This window comes from Chroicocephalus ridibundus, chromosome 13, assembly GCF_963924245.1.
Source record: "Chroicocephalus ridibundus chromosome 13, bChrRid1.1, whole genome shotgun sequence".
NCBI classification, from domain to species: domain Eukaryota; kingdom Metazoa; phylum Chordata; class Aves; order Charadriiformes; family Laridae; genus Chroicocephalus; species Chroicocephalus ridibundus.
Window position 1 is genome coordinate 16,558,643 of NC_086296.1, and position 18,934 is coordinate 16,577,576.

The following is an 18,934-nucleotide window of genomic DNA, read 5'->3' on the forward strand; positions in this document are numbered from 1 at the left end:
TCTGCGAGTTCATCCAGGTACACAGTTGGGGGAAAAAAAAAATAGAAAAAGCAGCCCAGGTGTGTCATTGTGCAATTCTGCAACCAACAGGTGAGACGGAAATGCAGAAGTTCTATCAGGAACTTTATCCTGCACCTGAGTGGAGCTTGTGTACCTCTGATATCCAAAGAAGCTGATGGACTTGCCCAACCTAACAGAGCACACCCGAGGACACTGTGGCCCTGCTGCACAGACCCCTTGTTGCCAGCCAGTGGAGGCCAAAACACGTTTCTGGTAGAGGGTATGGGCTCAGCCTTCCTCGTCACATCCCCCCTGAACCAGCTGGAGTAGAAGTGCTGCCATTCAGGTGGCCTCCCTGGATCCAACCTAAGTGCTGTAAGGGTCCGGCTGGTTTTGGGCGACGGGATTCACACGTGCCTATGTGCAAACGTGCATCAGAAGGTGGCTTTTCATGGAAAGAAAGATGGCAGTGGCCTGAACAGTCTTCATTCTGCATCCTGTCTGGGGGGACAAGAGCCCTCCCTTCCCACACACCAGGTTCCTCTCCAGCAAAAGAAGCTGATGTCTGGGCTCAAGAGGGAGCGCAGATGACTTCTGTCACCGCCGTGCCACATTCAGACCCAGCAGACAAGGCCAAAAATCTAGTGGAAGAGGCCTGTTTCCATGGGCCAACTAAATTAAAAGTTTCTATGAGCTTAAGGAAACATAGGACAAGTTCAGGACAAACACCTAGTAAGACCTCCTGAATCCAGGTGTCTGGCAGCTGCCGGGAGGCTGGGGGAGCACCGGCAGGACAGGAGGGGGACACAACACCTCTGCCTTGCTCCACTCCTGCCTCCATATGAACTTCAGGCCATTGCTTGAGACAGGACCGGGCCAGGTGGACCTTTCTTTGGTTTACCCCTGTTGGACGCTCACGCATCCTTCTGTTCAGGCACTGCTTCCCCTGCCGTAGAGCCCAAAGAAAAGCATTTCCCCCCCAGCCCCACACACACAGAGTGAAAAGCAAAAGCATGGGCCTTGATTTTGGGATGCCAGTGGCCCCTCACCTGCTTGCTTGCTCGGATGTACACCTTCTCCTTCTCAATCTTCACCTGAGGGTGACAAAACAGCAGCGGTTTGCAGGACAGCGAGTGCCTCCGGCATGAAGAGGGCGATTACTCCCTCTGTGCAACAACTAACGAACAGAGCAGCGATGTCACCATGTCTCCTGAGGGAGTGGCTCAGGCCATGGCAGGGTTCATCCCAGCTCAAGGCTGTGGGATGTCTCCTGTCTCTTACCAACTATGTGCCGACGGTCAGTGTAAAATCTGGTCTCTGTCTCAGGCTTACGGCTGGTTTCTCAGTCCCACCCCACTCCTGCTCAAGGGACCTCCCGACTGTGCACCTCCACCCCCAGGTCCCCAAGAGGTGTCCGATGCCTGTGGATGGATGCAAGGGGAGCTGCAGGGAGGAAGGAGAGCTGGGTGAGGTGCTGCTCTCCACTGGCCATCCCAGCATGCGCTTGGAAAATGTTTGCTCCATGCCTTCAAAGACCATGCTTATCCCAATGCAAATAGTTATTTTGCAGATGACACCAAGCAGAGTGGTGCAGTTGATACTCTAGAGGGAAGGGATGCCATCCAGAGGGGCCCGGACAAGCTCAAGAACTGGGAGCATGTGAATCTCATGAAGTTCAACCCGGCCAAGCGCAGGGTCCTGCACCTGGGCTGGGGCAACCCCTGGTATCAATACAGGCTGGGGATGGATGGATTGAGAGCAGCCCTGAGGAGAAAGGCTTGGGGGTGCTGGTGGATGACACGCACCGGCGATGTGTACTCACAGCCCAGAAAGCCACCCGCACCCTGGGCGGCATCCCCAGCCGGCCAAGGGAGAGGATTCTGCCCCTCTACTCTGCTCTGGTGAGACCCCAACCTGAAGTCCAGCTCTGGGGCTCCCAGCAGCGGCAGGACGTGGATCTGTTGGAGCGAGTCCAGAGGAGGCCACAAAAAAGATCAGAGGGCTGGAGCCCCTCTGCTGCGAGGACAGGCTGAGAGAGCTGGGGGGGTTCAGCCTGGAGAAGAGAAGGCTCCAGGGAGACCTTCCAGCCCCTTCCAGTCTCTAAAGGGGGCCTACAGGAAAGATGGAGACAGCCCTTTTAGCAAGGCCTGTTGTGATAGGACAAGGGGTAATTGTTTTAAACCAAAAGAGGGTAAATTTAGACTGGGCATAAGGAAGAAATTTTTCACTCTGAGGGTGGCGAGACACTGGCCCAGGGTGCCTAGAGAAGCTGTGGATGCTCCATCCCTGGAAACGTTCAAGGTCAGGTTGGATGGGGCTTTGAGCAATGTGATCTGGAGAAAGATGTCCCTGCTTACTGCAGGAGGGTTTGGACTAGGTGCTCTTCAAGGGCGCCTTCCAACCCAAACCATGCGGTGATTCTGTGATTTCCTCTGCTGCTGCAAGAACGAAGGTCTCACCTGGAACCGGGGTAAACTGTCCAAACCAGGAAAGTCCTCTATGTCTCCCGTGCTGATGTTGAAGCAAGCTCCGTGCCAGGGACAGCGGACTCTTCCTTTGGACAAAACCCCTGCAGGAAAACATGGCAGAGCAGAGTTGGTGCTGCCCTGCAGCTCCCTCCCGTCCCTGCCTGCAGCCCGCCCAGACCCAGCTGCCGTGACCTGGCCAGGGCAGGGATGGCAGAGGCCAGGTCTCCCTCCTGCTGTCCCGGTGATGGTGGACTCCTCGGCTTCTTCACAATGTGAATGCCGCTGCTGAGCGAAGATGACCTCCTGAAGGCTGAAGATTGTTGGCCGGGACCTGTGCTGCTCCACGCAGAGCAGCTTCAATGTTCAGACTCTGTGAGCCGTGACACTCCTTTACCCAGAGGTGTCACCTCTCCTACAGAACATGTGGCGGCTGTTGTGGACCCAGATGGTCAATAGCATCTTGGCTACTTGACGCGGAGTTCTCTTAACTTGCGCATGGGACCGGACTAGCCACTTGGGACAGAGGGTGAACACAGTTCCCAACTGGGATCCGCTGCGAGGGATCCCATCTAAAATGCCATCGCCAACAGTGCCCTTCCAGCGCCTCTGAGCACAGCTCCAAAGCTGTCTCCTCTGCCGGGGACATAATCTCATGCCCCAGCAGGGCCTGGCGCTGCAGTCCCCGGCGTCTCGCTGTCACCTCCGCGTGCCCCCGTAGCCCCCGGCGCAAGCAGTGCCTCCAGCAGAGCGTCACTGATTTAGAGCAGGCGTGTTCCAGAGCGGATCCTGAGGCAGCAAGGAGCCTGCACACCGCCAGGAAAGCACAGGGCAGGCCTAAAGCCACAAGTTCATCCCTCCCAAGTGTTTGCTCAGAGGCTGCTACCTTGGACTTTGGTTTTTCCTGCTTGGAAGAGCCGGCTCACAACGCCAGGGCAGTGCGAATGCCTGCCGTTTGGCCATGCCGGACTGGCGCTGAGCTTGCGTCGTCGCTTGCCGAGGCACAGCAGTGGCACATCTCGGCACCCACCACGCCCGGGGAGGCAGGGGCAGCCCCCGCACTTACTCCTGCAGCAAATCCTCTATTCCCAGCGAGTCCCCTGTGCGAGCGGCCGCTCCATGGGATGCGCCCGCAGGTCTCCGAAAGGCAGGTGGGGTCCCACCTCCGTCGGCCACCGGAGCAGCGCGGGGCTCTTCTGCCCCGCTCAGTGGGCTGCCAGCCCCAGGGGAGGGGCTGAGAGCAAGGCTGCCCGCGCCCAGCAGAACCCAGAGGGCACTAAGCAGGATGGTCTGTGTCTTCCCCAGGATCCCACCTCCGGCAAAGTGCCCCCCTGCCCCCAGTTTGGGTGACACTTCTCCAGCACGCAGCCAGGCCAATGCTGCCCGCTGCCATTACTCAGACTCCGGGTAGGGACCCGCCTGAAGCCCGTGCCGAGAAAATGCCAGGACACATCTTTTTTCAGTGCCAAGATGGGAAACCACTGTACCTCATCCCATTTCAATCAATAACACCAGCAACTTAATTTTGTTTTGCTACTGAAAGGTCCCCATCAGCCCAAGGAGCTTCTGCCTGCCCTCGCAAACAGGATTTTGATTTACAGGGAGCTCTGGTTTTGTGGGTTTTTTTAAGACTGAGTGGCCCGAAAAATCATAGGGTGATTTTATTTTTCCCTTTAAGACACTTTAACTCCTCAGTGGCTGGGAACCCGTAAACAGAACAGTATGAAGCCGGGCTTTGCGTGGGGACAGTGAGCTGCAGCTGTTTCTTACCATCAAAGAGAGGTTCAGCTGCAGCTGAGGAATGAAGCAGAAGGCGAATTACCGGTGCCCGTGCTGTTTTGTTCTTCAGAGTCACCCAAAGCAGCCCCAGCCCTGTGACCAGCAGGGGCAAGGTGGGGTCACCAGCAAACCAGAGCTGTGGCGAAGTGCTCCCAGGAGGTTTGTGCACCCCCAGCTTTCTGCCCGTGCCTTCCCCCAGCGAGAAGACGCCAAGATGGTGCTGAGTGTGCGGCACGGCACTGCCCCATGCCCGGCAGCACAGCCAGGTGAACACTGGGCCATCTTTTGCCAACACTTTGATGCCCTTGGTTAGTCTCCTAGGATGTGACGCAGACTGACCTTTCACCAGTGGAGCCCCATAATGGGGACACTTGTGTCCCACGGCGTGGAACTCGCCGCTCTCCTTGATGAGCAGAGCCTTCCCGCAGCCCAGGTCCACTTCCCGCATCCTGGGGAGGAGGAGCACGGAAAACACATGGCAGAGCATCCGCCTGGCAGGGCACACCACCCCTTCACCCCGTACCCCAGCCCTGGTCCCCCCAAGGCTTCTCGCCTCCTTCTACTCGCTCACCACCAGCTCCAGGTGACTTACAGAAGTGGGTCACTCCTGTCACCAAGACGGCTTTGGAGGCGGCTCTGCTGCTCCCAGCCTGGGGCACATCCAAGCTGGGCCATCAAGTGGCAGCTTCTTCATCCATCACTGTGCCAAGAGGTGACCCAAAGCACCTCCCCAGCTGCTTGGGAAGCGGATGGTGGTCTTCACCCAAGTCCAGGGGATCAGAATAAAGCTTTTCAGCTTGCAGTGGCAGCAAGAAACCAAACTGGTTCTACTGTGACACCACCTCCCTTCCTGGCCCCAGCAGCTCAGCAGGTCCCTGCCAGGCTTGTGTTCCCTCACTCGAATACCAGGAGGGGTGACCCTGACCCTTTGCATACTCCGGCCTTGGGGTCTGCCTCCCTGCGCCGCAGGGGGTCGTGTTCTGGTCCTGGCCACGTCCCAGGGTCAGCAACGCGGGTCACCTTTTCCCGATAAAACCCGCAGGACAGCAGACACCTAAGGTGTGACGTCCTTGCTGTTTCCCTCGGCTGTTTTCGCAGAGCAGAGCTCACACCGCGATCTGCCCGCCTGCTCGGGGCTGCTGGCCCCAGCTCTGCACCGCCGAGGAGCTTTGCCTCCCTGGTGCGGCTGGCACTCGGCCCGGCGTTGGCACAGGAGCCGGCTCAACCCTACAGCCGTTCCCCAGGGAGACTCAGGTACTATTTGAAAGACCACAGTTGCTGGTGTGGTACCGTGGACAAAAGCGCCGTTAGCACGGCAGGAATCCTTTACGCACAAAGCTTTGCCATTTTTAGGCTCTCTGGGTCGTACCGCCCCGGCTGCAGCCACCTGGTCCTTCACTAGCCAAGCCAGGCTGAGGCTCCAGCCACCCCTGCCCTGGCCAAAAGCATCTCTTTGCCGATCATGCACCTTGTCTGCAAAGACAGAAAGAGCTACTGAGCATCCCCATCCGCTGGATCAGTGATTCATGATGCCGTTAGTGCTGGAAAGGCAGCATTTTAGAAAATCCTTTCTAACTCCCTTGCCTTGACGGGGGGCTGACCTGCAGCCCCCGGCTCAGCAGGGCCATGCTGAGTGATGCCCACCTCTGCTCCGGCCGCGGTGCGGGTGTCGTGCCCCTGAATAGTGGGTGCCTTCGCCCACAGCAGCCGGTCTCCCCGGGACTGGCGTGCCTCCTCCCCAGTGGCCACCGGCACCCAGCCGGCCGTGCCACGTCGCTCGGCATGCTCAACCGGCCGGGCACGGGTTTTGCAATGCAGCTGCGACATGTGCTTTCCTTTGCAAGAGTTTCCAAGCCCTGCAGACCACATACAGAACTGGGTCGCGTTCAGGCAGTTGCATCACGCTGGGCAGTTGCGCTATCCGCTGAAATATGAGTCTTTCAACCGTTCCTCATTTCCAGGAGGCTGCCCTGCAGAGTCTGGAGACTGGGGTGCAGGAGGCTCCAGCACTGAGACTCCCCCGTCTGCCCAGATCTTTGCCAAGGGGATTTCTGCGGCTTCCCAGCCATAGGGGCAGTGCCGGCTGGCCCAGCATCATTGAGTGAGACTGATCTTGCTCTGAACTGAGTAAATCTCTGCCCTCTCACTACGTCTCCACCAGATCCTCATCCCAACGTGTGCTGTCCTCACCTCCCTTTCTCTTCTCACCACTCAGGTGTACAATCCATGGTTCTGTGTGAGGCACTGAACTTCTTCCCAAAGCAATTGTCAGCAGCTGCTTCCCTACGGCAGAGCCTTCCAGCTAACCATGGAGGAAAGCGGAGAGAGGGGGAGCGAGCCCTCGTTTTGCAGGGAGCCGGGCGCGGAGTGCAGAGCTGCTCTTCCCTGGAAACTTCCCCTCTGCCAGCCAGAAAGCCTGTCCCCGCACAACTTGATGTTTATCGGGAAATCCTGGTTGTTCCCATCGCACAAAGTGGACAGTCTCTACGGCAAGCCTGGCGCGTTGAATTTGGTGCACCGAATACACCACTGTGCCCACAGCAAACCCCATGTGATCAAGAAAGCTACTGGCCATGTGTGATCCCTGAATGCTGCTCATGCACGAGAGGTCCCAGGCTCTCAGAAGAATGGGACTCACTTTGCCTGCTCCTTCCTCTTTGGGCAACACCCCAACTCTATCCCGTCACTTGCACACTTGTCCCACTCTCTGCTTCACAGCCATGGAGATGAGACCAGGGGTCAGTCCACCAGCACCCCCGTAACACCTTCAAACCCACCTTGGACAAGTCTTCGTGCAGGTGCCTGCTCCACCTGCATCAACTGTCCCACTAGATTAATGACAAATGCTCAATTTCCTTGCCACCTCGGGTGAAAACAGCAGCAGAGCTCGTCATGCCTGCCCTTGGCAACCGTTTTGTCCCAGTAAATTGGCAGCCCCACTCCCGAGCGATGCAGCTCTGCTCCCTCCCCATGTAGGACACTTGGAGGTTCTTCCATGGGTAGGAGGGGAATAGAGCAGTACAAGTCTTACTGCATTCCTCAGCTGCGCAGTACTCCAGATAAAACCCTTGGTTAAATGACAACCCATAACTCTATGGGAAGATAAGGTAAGATAAGATAAGATAAGATGAGTGGAAGAGTTTACAACTTACCCAAGGAACTGTGTGTTCTGAGAGAGTCAAAAACAAGACCTGGTGTCTTCAAGGCAGCACACAGCCACCTGCGAGGGTCCCCATCCCACACTCACTCCAGAGCGAGCGAGAGCATGATTTACGCTGCACTGCTCCCCACGGAGCTATTTACTCAGTTGGGAATTTGTCCTGTTGCCCAACTCCTCTCCCCACTTGGGAAGCACCGGCCAAAACTCAGCTTTGGCCTGCAAAGGACCTTTGCTCGGGAGCTGAGGGAGCATTGGGGAGGGTTTTCTGTCTTGCAGCTCATCGACCTCCCCCCGTTAGGCTGATGGGAGGCTGGCTGGGTCCAGCTGGGTACAGCAGCACCAGGGCTTATCCTCCAGTACCTTTTACTGGTTCTGCTGAGACCGTCTGGGTACCAGAAAGATAGAAAGGGTGGGCAGAAAGAGCACCCTGTCCTCGCAGAACCTACTAACACAACGTAGAGGTGCCCGAACCCTTACGCCAGTGCCCCGCACCGCTGATGTGCCCATGCACGGCCCTTCCCAGCAGACGCCTTGAGAGAAGCATCCTGGAAAACCTCTCAGGGACTCCTTTGGTCTGGCCTGTTGCCTACGCGAGCCACAGGACCTTCTCACAGCACCTCTCTTTTGAGCTAGACTCAGGCTGCTAGAGAAAAAGCGCTTCTCAACTTAAAATGTCCAGTGACGGCAAGTCTGCTGCCGCGCTTGGGAGTGTGTTTCAGTAGCCGAACGCACACACAAATGAAGCGTGAGCCCAGTTTCCAGCTCAATGCCAGTTTCCAGCCCTGGCTTTAGCTGAGGAGCTCCCTGCTACAGCCGCCTGTGGCCAGGTTTGTTCCCACAGCCGGCACCCAGCTCCCTCCTCACCTTCCCCACGACCGGCGGAGAATCTTTTCACCTGCCGTACTGCGTGCTTTCCAGTCAATGCATCTATTGCAGCCCGAATTTTCCAACGTCCTTCTTGCACCGGGGCACTAAAGCAGAGCACACTTTTTTAGTAACGCCCCAAACATGAAGTCGGCAGAAGCTGCCTCCTAAACCCAACCTTGGCGTTTAGCCATCGGGCTACATCTTGACACTGGAACAGGACTCTCCCTGTGCAACCAGGATTTCCCAGGGTAGTCTTCCCTTTTTGCTCCAGCTTCAAGGCAATCCCGGTCACCGCCTGTGCTCTGCCCCAGGTCCCCTCTTCCCCAGCCTTGTGCGGGGGGCGATGGGTGGCCCGTCACCTCCCAGAGCAGCCCTGCAGCCCCTGCACTTGCCTTCCAGTCCGCTGCCTCTCTATGGACTCCTCGCCCCCACCGTTCGCTGGAGAATGCCGTTTGCCTCCAGGTCCCCATGGCCCTCCAGCACTCCTCGAGCCGCCGCAGAGCTCGCAGTGCCAGCCACACCTCACCACGCGCAGGTTTAATCCGACAGCGCCCAACGCATCCCTCTGCAGAACAGTCTAATACATAAATTCCCATCACGATGGAAAAGAGCTTATTCTTGGATGAACTTACCTCACGAGAAGAATTTATAGCCCATGAAGCCCCTTAAGTTTAGCACAAAGTACATGGATTATTCTAGAATGCCATCACAAGCAATAGTTCAATTTAAAGCAACAAGCTGTCAGACCCCTGCTGTGTCCCACACACCTGATATCACTCTCTCACTGGAATAAAAACTCTTTCAAACTACATTTTCTTTCCCAGAAGGACAGAGCCCGCTGAGACGTTGGCCATCAGACTAACAGAACACGATGCAGAAAAGGCACGTCTACCCCAGAAAAGGAACACCAGCCCGTACCGCACAGCGACCAGGACAGGCACTTTTTAGCCGTCAGAAAAATCTTAAATCAGGGCAGTGAAACTGTACATAGCCGAAGTGTGTCGCCATTAGCAAAAGATTTGGAAAACCGCACCCTGGGTGAGACAGCAAATCGAAAGAGATGAGTACGGCCAGAGGAGCGAGGCCCTGCAGAAGCCACGGAGCTCGCGATCTGCCCCACCAGCTCCACCCATGCGCCACTCACGCTGCTTTGTATAAAACTACTAAGGCTATAAATTTATAAAAAAATTGCCAGGGTTGTCTAACGCAAGCTGAGCAGACCCTGCTGAGAAATTCTGCTCCAGAACGTCGCAGTTCTCTAAGACGAGCCCCAGGGCAAACCGCGCAGGGAACGGCAGACCTCTTGGTAAAAATCAGGTGTCACTTTTACGTGATGTAATTTTTTAAGGTGAAATAAAAAATATTATTTTACCAAGTTAAACTACCATTTCCAGAAACTCTAAAGAAGGCGGCAAGGGCTTTGGTTTGGGTTGTAAGGTCTCTCAAGTTTTACCTGCAAAAATCTGCGGCACTTACTGTCCGTTCTCCAGGTCCTTCACGTGGCACACGGATGCTTCCACCACATCCTTTGGGTTGTGGTAGGGGTTGCTGGCAATGGGGTGCTCCTCGAGGTGATAGTGCCGGGCAGTCCCATTGACTTTGTAGATCAGGGGGCTGGCTTTTCCGTTGGGCGACATCTCCTCCTTGCTTCTCTCCTTCTCGGGTATCACAACTTCAATTTTCACTTCAACTGCAGAAACAAAGAGAAATCTTCATTGAAACGAAGCTGGAGGTTTTGCTGCCGTTCTGCCTCTCCCTCCTTCCCTGGACTCCAAAAGGGGCTGACAGACGTCACAACAGACATTTTTTGTTGCCTTGCTTGGGAAGATAAAACATTTAATATCAAACTCAGCTTGATTACCCAAGCCCACTATTCTACTGCTCTTTCCCGAGCGGGCACCTTTGCATGCATAAAAGACATATTCTTGCAAGCAGACATTAGTCATGGGTGCAAAACAACCTCTCAGTCCACAGTTTGAGTGGAAAACAGCTTCAGGCAGCCAAATGTGAGGCATGCCAAGATCTCTCGGGTTCAGACAGCCTTCAAAAAACCCTTTAATTGTTTGTAGATAACGTTAACTGAGAGAGAAAGCCACCGCTGCGTGGTGTATAAAGCTGCTTCATTAGATGGAGACCAATTAATAAGGAACTACAAATATCCAAAATTATTTCTGCATGGGGTTTTCGGCGTAGAGGGAATCTTGAGCGCTACGTGAGAGAAGCACGGATTGTCTGTTTTACTCAGGTGTACGCCATCGACCAGGTTTGACAGTAAAAGCATCCCCTGCCCGGGGACCGGGGAGATGCTTGTGCCAGCACGGCGCATCCCCCCCGGCCATCAGAGGGGACACCGGAGCCAGCGGGTGCCCTTGGCTCATCCCCACCCTGGGTGCTGTCGTGACGGAGCAGGGCAGCCCTGGCACGGCACGGCACGGCACGGCCGGGGGGCTGCCCCTCGTGGCCCCCTGCCCCACCAGCTGCTGGCCCCCCCTTCCCCACGCCGTGTTGGAGGGGGAGCGGAGGGGGCTCTCCTCGGCCACCCCGGTGGCGACGCACCAACGTCCATCCCAGCTCCCCGAAGGGCAGCGCTCACCCAGCCTCGCCGTCCCCCGTGCCCAGGGGAGCAGGATGGGCGCAGGAGCATCAGAGGAAGCCGGTGATGAGCTCGCACGTCATAAAGTGAAAAACAACCCTTTAGCTCCTAGGGACTTCATAAAACTAAAGCCATTAATATTTATAATAAACCCCGGGGGAGTTCGATAGCGAGCCAGGGGGGAAGCGCCAGAGACTGAAGAAGAGTCTCAAGCACATGGGAGACCGCTCAGCTTTCCCTCCCTTGTAAATGTCACAAACAGGAAAAAGCTGCGCAGAAGATAAAAATTAAAGCCCACAAGCTGAACGGGCTAAGGAAAAGGTACAAAGTACAAAGAGAGGGGAACAACGTGCCCCAGAAGAGAGGGACGAGCCCTGCAGCAAGAGAAGGGAGCTGGGTCTTCCCGGCTTCACCCGTTGCCCCGCACCATTTGCCGCAAGTCCGTTGGGAGGATAACGGAAGAAAAGCCCGGGGGAAGGTCCTTCCTGTAGGAAGGGAGAAAAGCAAGTGGCCGTGGCCATCCAGGCACCGGGGGCAGGTGATCGTTTCAAGAGTCCTACGAGTTTCTGCTTTTTGTGCCAGCTCGGCAGGGCAGGGGAAGGGGCGGCTTTTTGCCGAAGTGCCGAATCCTGGCACCCACCGGGGGCAGGATTCGCTGGGGGCTCTGACAGACACATCCCGTAAAGCAATTTTCTGCGTCTTCACGATGAACCAACAGAAAATGTGAACTTCTGTCGCGTTATTGCCAGCTGCAGGAGCTACTGCAAACTAATAGGCCCAGCACCACGCGTTAAAAAAAAAACAAACAAAAAACTGTTTATGAGCAAATTTGTCCCTGGGGCTCTACAGAAACAGCCCAGCTCCCTGCAGGCACCCAGCAAAGAGGCTGCTTTCTATAAGCACCCTTTTCCTATCACGTTTGGAAAAGCAGACACGGATTTTCCAGGACAGAGTTAGGAAATATAATGAACATCCATTTATGCCGGGCGATCGGACATTTATTTATCTGGAGCGAAGGCATCCTCGCAGCCAGACCCTGGGGCTGCTGCTGCTGCTGCCGGCCGTGGCGCAGGTGGAGAGCGGGCTGGCACCAGCAAAGACGGCGGCTCCGAGCCCTCACGGTGACGTTGATGCCGTTCCCCCATCTCTCACTTGGCCCCACACCCCCAGAGCTTTGTTTTCCAGAGTGCTCGCATATGAAGACAGAAATTTAACTCTGAAGCTCTTCACTTCTTTCCCGGTCAGAAAAACACATGCGAAAAGCAGCAGGTCCCTGGCACCGGTACGTGACGGCGTTCCCAGCCATCCCTGCTCGGCACTCACCGACACAGCTGGAAAAATGTCCAGATGAAAAGAAAAGGAGGTACAAAGTCTTCCCCCTTCCTATTTCGGGCCCCACATTTCACCATTTGCCTCTGTGGGGGGCAACTCCCCCTCACCTCTCCCCAGCCCTTTATCCCCCCTTCTCCTCCTCCTCCTCCTCCTCATCCCCCCCTGGCCCCGCATGGGGTGTCCCTCTGGCCAGAGAGCTGCATTCCTGAGGGATGATCCCTCCAGGAATCCGGGGCTCAGCGGCACCTGAGCCGATCCTGCCAACCGCTTCAATTGCCATCAGGGAAAATGACATTTAAATGAAATATTTATAAATCCAAGTTTAATTCTGAAATCCGATTGGCACAGGGTTGGCTGGGTCCAGCGCGCTCCGTCCCTTTGACAGTCGTTTTCTGCAACTGCTAGAAGAGGTTCCTGACCTTAAAGCAAACGGTTTGGAAAGTTTGAGGCACGCGCCCACAAACCTGCGCGGCGGCCGACTCCTCGGGGACCAGCCAAGGCCACCGCTGCCACGCAGCAGCTCTGCCCCCGCCACGGCTGGTGGGGACGAGGGTGACGGCTGTAGCTCCCGGGGCAGAGCAATGGCTCCTCTCCGAGCATGGAGATGGAGATGGAGATGGAGAGATACAGCCGTCTAGAGATATCTAGAGATAGACAGAGGTCTACATCTGTCTGGAGGCAGAGCCACAGCTATGCCTGCTGCCCGGCACCGCCAGCACCACTTATATATATATATGTATGTGGGTGGGTTTGTGTGTTCTGGTACTTTTTTAATATATATGTATTTTTAAGCTCTATATATACACACACACGCATATACACGAAGGGTTTTATAAGAATATACACGAAAAGCAGACGAAGCAGCTGAGCGTTAGCCGGTGCTACCGCCTCACATCCCCATACACCTCAGCACTGCCAGCTCTAAATATTTAAAAATCCTGAGTCAGCTCCCCGAGATCACAGAATTGCTTAAAATACGGAATCTTGACAAGACTATTAATTTTGACCCCTTTTTTTTAAATTATTTTTTTATTTTATTTTTCCCCTCCCAGGTTTTCAGCCCCTGGGTTGGAGCACTTGCCAGGACCCATATGTGCACACCCAGGAACCGCGTCCCAACCCCATTTATCGTCCCAACCCCATTTATCACGGCTGCCTCAGGGCTGTTTTTTTTTTTTCACCTTGTGGCCTCGATGCTCTTATGCTTTGCCTCAAGCCATTAACACCCGCCAGTCAGTCGTTAATACCCCGTTCCACCTCCTGTAAGTTTTTCAGTTCCCCCAAGACATCTCCCGTAATTTCATCGCTGTTCCCAGCCTTGTGGGACAAGTCAAATGCCTTCTGCCTGCTTTTAGGCGGGCACCCCAGACACGAGGCTGGAAATGTTGGCATCGACGCCTGGGCAGGGTGCTGGCAGGTGGAAGGGCTAAAAAATTGGGGCAATTATATGACCCAAGACTTCTTTACCACAGGCTTGGTTCCCTTCTAGAGACTAAATTTAAACTACAGGTATCCGGCCGTGTAAAGTTCGTCATACTCAAAATGGTAGAAACAAGGAAAATACGAAGTTAATACCGCAGTTCAGGGGAAGAGAGAACCGGCCGGAGCCAAGAGCTGGCTTGAATCCGGGGGAGCCCGGGGGAGGTGAAGATGCCATGGGGGATGGAGACGCTGGGCCGGCGGAGGGGAGAGCCGTGTGTCTCCTTCCCCAGCCGCACACCCCGGCCGTGCCGCAGGGTTTGCTGCTCAGGGGCTGCGGCACGGGGCAAATGAGCTCCGCGGGCGGCGAACAGCCTTGGACGGGCTGCGCGGTGCCGTCAGCTCCGAGAGCAGTGGGAACCGGGAATGCGTCAAGGGTAGCGATGACGGAGGGACCGGCCGGGTACGGTGGGCACAGCCAGAAAGCCCAGTTTACCCCGGAAAGCCCAGTTTACCCTGGCGGGGTTTGTTTTCCCGCAGCTAGCACGGAGTAAATCCACCGCCGCCGGCCACGTTTGGGTCTCACTCTGCCCTCCAGAGCTGCACTCTGCAGGCACCCCCCGGCTCGCCCGCGGCCTCTTCCCCGCACACGGCGGTGACGACGACTAGAGGAGGTCCCAAAGAGGCTCCGAACGATTTCTACTAAGAATGACAGAGAGTTGTGGCAGGGGAGGTTTAGATTAGATATGAGGAGGAATTCCTTTACTGAAAGAGTGGTCAGGCACTGGAACAGCCTGCCCAGGGAGGGGGTTGAGTCGCCATCCCTAGAGGTATTTGAGAAACATTTACATTTGGTACTTCAGGGCATGCTCTAGTGGCAGAGATTTTTTTTTGCGTGTGTGTTTGGTTGGACTCGATGATCTCAAAGGTCCTTTCCAGCCATGAAGATTCTATGATTCTAACGACAAAACCATCACGTCAAACGTGCGCGACTGTGCCCTCCCCTCTCCAGACGCCCTGTTCTGCAGACACCATGCTCCCAAAAAACAGGAGGTCAGACTTGCCAGCCAAGCCCGGGGGGGCCTCTGAGCCCTCCAGAGGGCTCTCAGAGCCAAGCTCAGAGGGACACGCAGCCCACGGCACCCCCCAGCCGAGGGGACATGTTCCCTGCTCAGAGCCAAACGCAACCTGCGTGCGAGGGCACGGCTCACCCGCAGACACGCCGTGTTGCGCCGGAGCCGCTGCCCTGCCCCACCATCAAGCACTGAGCCCAGCAGGGAGTGCAAAGAAAAATCATCACGACTTCATCGGTTTCGCGAGCCGCGCTCCCACGCCCGGGTGCAGAGAGGGTGCTGCCGCAGCTCCCACCCAACAGTCGCCGGCGCACGATGGTTTCCCTTCACCCGCCCATCCTGACCCAGCTGCCGCTCCCGAGCGGCGCTGGCATCCCACACAGGCTGCCAGCTGGCAGCTCATCGCCTATGCACCACGCACCCGGAGGAAAAAAAAAAAATTATGCGGAGATTGAGAACTGGGCCTTCAGAAGAGGATCCGGCATCACGGGATTGCAGCACTAGAGATAACGGAAGATTGCTTCGCCGCTTGAACATAAGCTCTTAATTAAGCACTTAAAAATCAGGATGGGGTCGGGCGCCGCAGCAGCCGCCAGACTTCAGGGCTGGCCTCTGGCACAGCCAGCACAGTTATTTACCGCTGCAGGACTCCACTCCCCAAAGCTCTCGTACCGGGGATCTGGTCACCAAAAGGTCTTCCTGGCACACAGACACGAGTGCGCAGCCCCAAGGGTACCCCGAGAAACGCTGACGGCGCTCAGGGGGACGGAGGGTCTCTCTGGGAGGGGGTAGATAAGGACATCTTTCGTGTGTATCTTTCAAAAGCGTCTAGAGAAGTTCTGTTGACATCAGGCTGCATCTGAAATATTCCCTTTGTGTCAAAACAGCACCGAGGGAGAAAATAGCTGTTCCGCCCCTGCGTGATTCGCCTCTCATTCGCACAGGGGACAGGCGAATTTTTAGAAACAGGAAAGTCCAGTACTTAGCTCTGACGCCGCACAGTCCCCACGAGAATCGGGAATGACAAATATCATAAACAGGCTGCGAAACCCCTCCGCCAGAACAGTCAGGATCTGCAAATGTTTCCCTCGCTGCATCTGCCGGTCTTGTGATCACCGCGCCGAAGCGCTGCAGTCAGCGGCACGCTAATCGGGGTTGGGGGGGGGGAAGGCTCGTCAAAAAGCCTTTGAAGACCCCTGATCGGAGCCGCAGAGCGCGGCACGGCACAGGACGGCGTTTCCAGTCACTCGGCCCTGCTATGCAAATACAGCCCTACACGAAAATCTGCAGTTCAGGAAATATGCCTGCGGAGCGCTTTTATTCCTGCACCGCTCCAAGATGAAACACGATTTTGCTGATGGTATACAAAAATCAAGTGGAACTGCCAGCAGAGTTTGTTACAAGTTCCGTCAACAAAAGCACTTATTCCTGGACGTGTTTTCACTCCTTAAACATTTCAAGGAAGGAGACAAACAGCGTGGGTTTTCACGAAGGAAAACTTACCGCTCACAGTGCCCAATGCCACGTTACTGCGGCACTGCGGTGACCTGTAAAATAATCACAGCGTGGGTCAGGGCCAGAAAACTGCCTTTATTTTCTCCTGGTGCCTTGCAAAGCAAAGGGTAGGTGGGTGGAAGCTGGGTAGGTCGCAGACACAACTTGAATCTCCCCTCTGACCTTCCCAGTCCTTCGACCTGAAATCCCCCCTGCCTGAGGCAATGAAGACAAATTGCCAATAAAAGGTCCCCCAAAGACATTTTTCCACACACAAAGGCTAAGTGTGAATGCTGCCTGATCTCCCAGATCAGTGCGACTGATTCTCCTTGCCCTTGGGCAGCAGCAGGCACAAGGACAGGCTCCTCTTTCAGCTCCCTCTTGGGTGGCCAACACAAGCTGCGGGATGGGACCTCTCCTTGAAGGCCCTGGGCGACCACACTCAGGACCAAGGCTTAACCTTAACATTTCCACACCAGACCTCCCTCGACCGGCCGGTTTGCCTACGCAGCCCCTGCCTCTCCTATGCACGCCCACCTTCACCGGACCACAAAGAGCAGGGAGCCCACCCAGGCGAGCCGCGCAGGAGCGTGCGGGGCAAGGGGAGCATCCTCGATACCCAGGTGCCTACAGCTGCTTGCCCCTCCGGAGGCAGCGTGCATAGACAAGCTTCGCCAAGAAAATTGAAATCCAGAGAGTGGAGCAGCCCCAGGAACTGGCCTGGGTGGTGGGACTGAGAAAGCACCAAGAAAATCAAGCAGTAGGTGGTCCTGCTCCTGCCCTGGTCATTCTCTTTCAGCAGGGACAAAAGGAAGGGATGGCCAGTGAGTGGCAAAGCCATGGCAGCAAGGAAGGTGCTGGAGCCACACGTCCATACCGGAACGGTGTCACCCAAAGCCACCCCGGGGCTCGAGGGGACGGTTCAGCCCCCCAGTGCTGCGGGAAGGCATAGGCAGGGAGGGCGGTGGGGGCACAAGGATTCGGGACGGGGAAGAGCTGGCAGCGGGTGTTTGGATGGAGTCTCAGGGTGGGGGCTGAGCTCTCCTCCCACCCGCCCACCGCCCCCGGCGCCGCTGCAGCCCCCGCACAGCTCCCTGCCCGGGAACCCGAGCACCGAGGAATCTGGGGGGATTAACAGGCCAGTAATCCTCCCTGCGGGAGCCGAGAATTAACATTCCCCCGGCCAACATCCGCCACCGCTGACCTACTTCTCCCCACAGGGCTGGCGGGATGGGGGCATGGTGCCATGGGGGCATGGCGCCATGGGGGCATGGCGCCGGAGGGCAGTCACCTGGTTTGGGCTTGGAGAAGCATCCTCCCATGGCGCCGGCCGGGACAGGCTGCGGGGACGGCGGGCAGGTCAGCGAGGGCGCGGGCACATCCTCGCATGATAAACCCACTGCTGGCGCCGTCCCGGGCTCCAGGCGTTGTTCACAACCTGTGTTGGGCAGAAAAGCGCGGTGAGAGGTGGCACCGGGTGCCGCAGGGAGGGGAAGGACAGGCGGCGAGCAGCGCTGCTGCCTGCGCCACCGCCGCGGGCAGGAGCCGGCAGCAGGAGCACGAGGGCGGCACAGAGCGCGGGGGCAAGTCACACCCAGCCCCACGCAGCCCCGGTGACCCCAGTGACAGGGGGAAAACGTGACGCCGGGGTCACTGTGCTGGGGAGTCGCGGTAAATTCAGTTATCAAGCTTAGAAATTCAATCATCCTTTCAATGTTTAAAATCGCAAACGCCCCCAATATCATTTATGTTGAACAACTTACCCAAGCCCTGAAATCACTAAGCACAGAGGTCCCAGCCCAAATATAATGATTAAACCGTAAATACGTTTCAGTCAGGTTTTGCTCTTTTACTATTAGGTGGCGGAAAAAAAGAAATCTACTTTATTGCCCAGTCCTGTAAGTTCCCGCTTTCCAGTAATGCTCAGTCCTGCAGAAATCCCGTTCGCTTTGGAACAATTATTTATTGAGAAATGGCCTGATGTTTTGATATCAGGCCATTTTGCACCAAACCCTACTTTTTTATACTGTTAAGACAAGATGGTTTTTGTGTTGAAGTGGGACAGGCAAACAGTCCACTTCAAGTTGTGTTTCTCTCATTAGCTTTGACCGACAGTGTGCTGAGATTTGGTACAGACTAACAATTAGGATAAACATTTTCGGTTATATGACTTGACTGAAAACAGAAAAGATTCGTACAACACAACTGGTAATAAAATAAAACACTTAATTAATTTTACTCATCATACCTGTACTTGAACGGATTTACTACGGTTTTACCATATATTTTTCACAAAGCCTTCCAATCCGTGCAGGAAGTAAAAACCGTTTCCAAAGGATATTTTAACACAGGCAAAGTAGCTTAGAATGTGCCTCAAGACCCTTCCAATGAGGAGAAAATATGGAAGCGCCAGGAGACCGACGTCAAGCACTGCAATTTCTCTCCTTTACTTAAGCACAAACTCAAAATATATGGACTTAGTCCTCTGTTTTCAGCTCTGTCCCTCCAAAACAGGCAAAATCCTTCCCCCACGCCTTCAAACTCCCCTTCTGCCGTGCATGGCATGACCTCCACCAAGGCCTCAGTGCGTTGCAGGAACACCTTCAAAGCCTGAAGCGCGCTGAAGAAATAATCCAGGCTGTAGAGGAACACAAGACCGGTGCCTCGCCAGGTGGCACGAAGCGGACACGTGCCGTTGGACACTGGGCACTGAGGGTACCAGCTCGGGAGAGACCATTACCAGGACAAAGCC

General features: G+C 55.7%; 1 protein-coding gene across 6 annotated transcripts in view; it reads right to left on the minus strand.

Annotated features, from left to right (window-relative positions):
- Positions 1-18,934, minus strand: part of AIFM3 (apoptosis inducing factor mitochondria associated 3) — a 52,918-nt gene that overhangs the window by 23,407 nt on the left and 10,577 nt on the right. For 5 of the 6 annotated variants that reach the window (XM_063351507.1, XM_063351505.1, XM_063351503.1 and 2 more), the window contains exons 2-6: positions 17,474-17,620; positions 9,748-9,961; positions 4,584-4,693; positions 2,460-2,569; positions 1,050-1,094 (exon numbers count right to left, since the gene is read on the minus strand). In XM_063351507.1, coding sequence (XP_063207577.1) covers positions 1,050-1,094; positions 2,460-2,569; positions 4,584-4,693; positions 9,748-9,961; positions 17,474-17,504 — 510 coding nt within the window. In that variant the 5' untranslated portion in view covers positions 17,505-17,620. The remainder of the gene's footprint in view (positions 1-1,049; positions 1,095-2,459; positions 2,570-4,583; positions 4,694-9,747; positions 9,962-17,473; positions 17,621-18,934) is intronic. The other variant, XM_063351509.1, reaches the window with a different exon arrangement.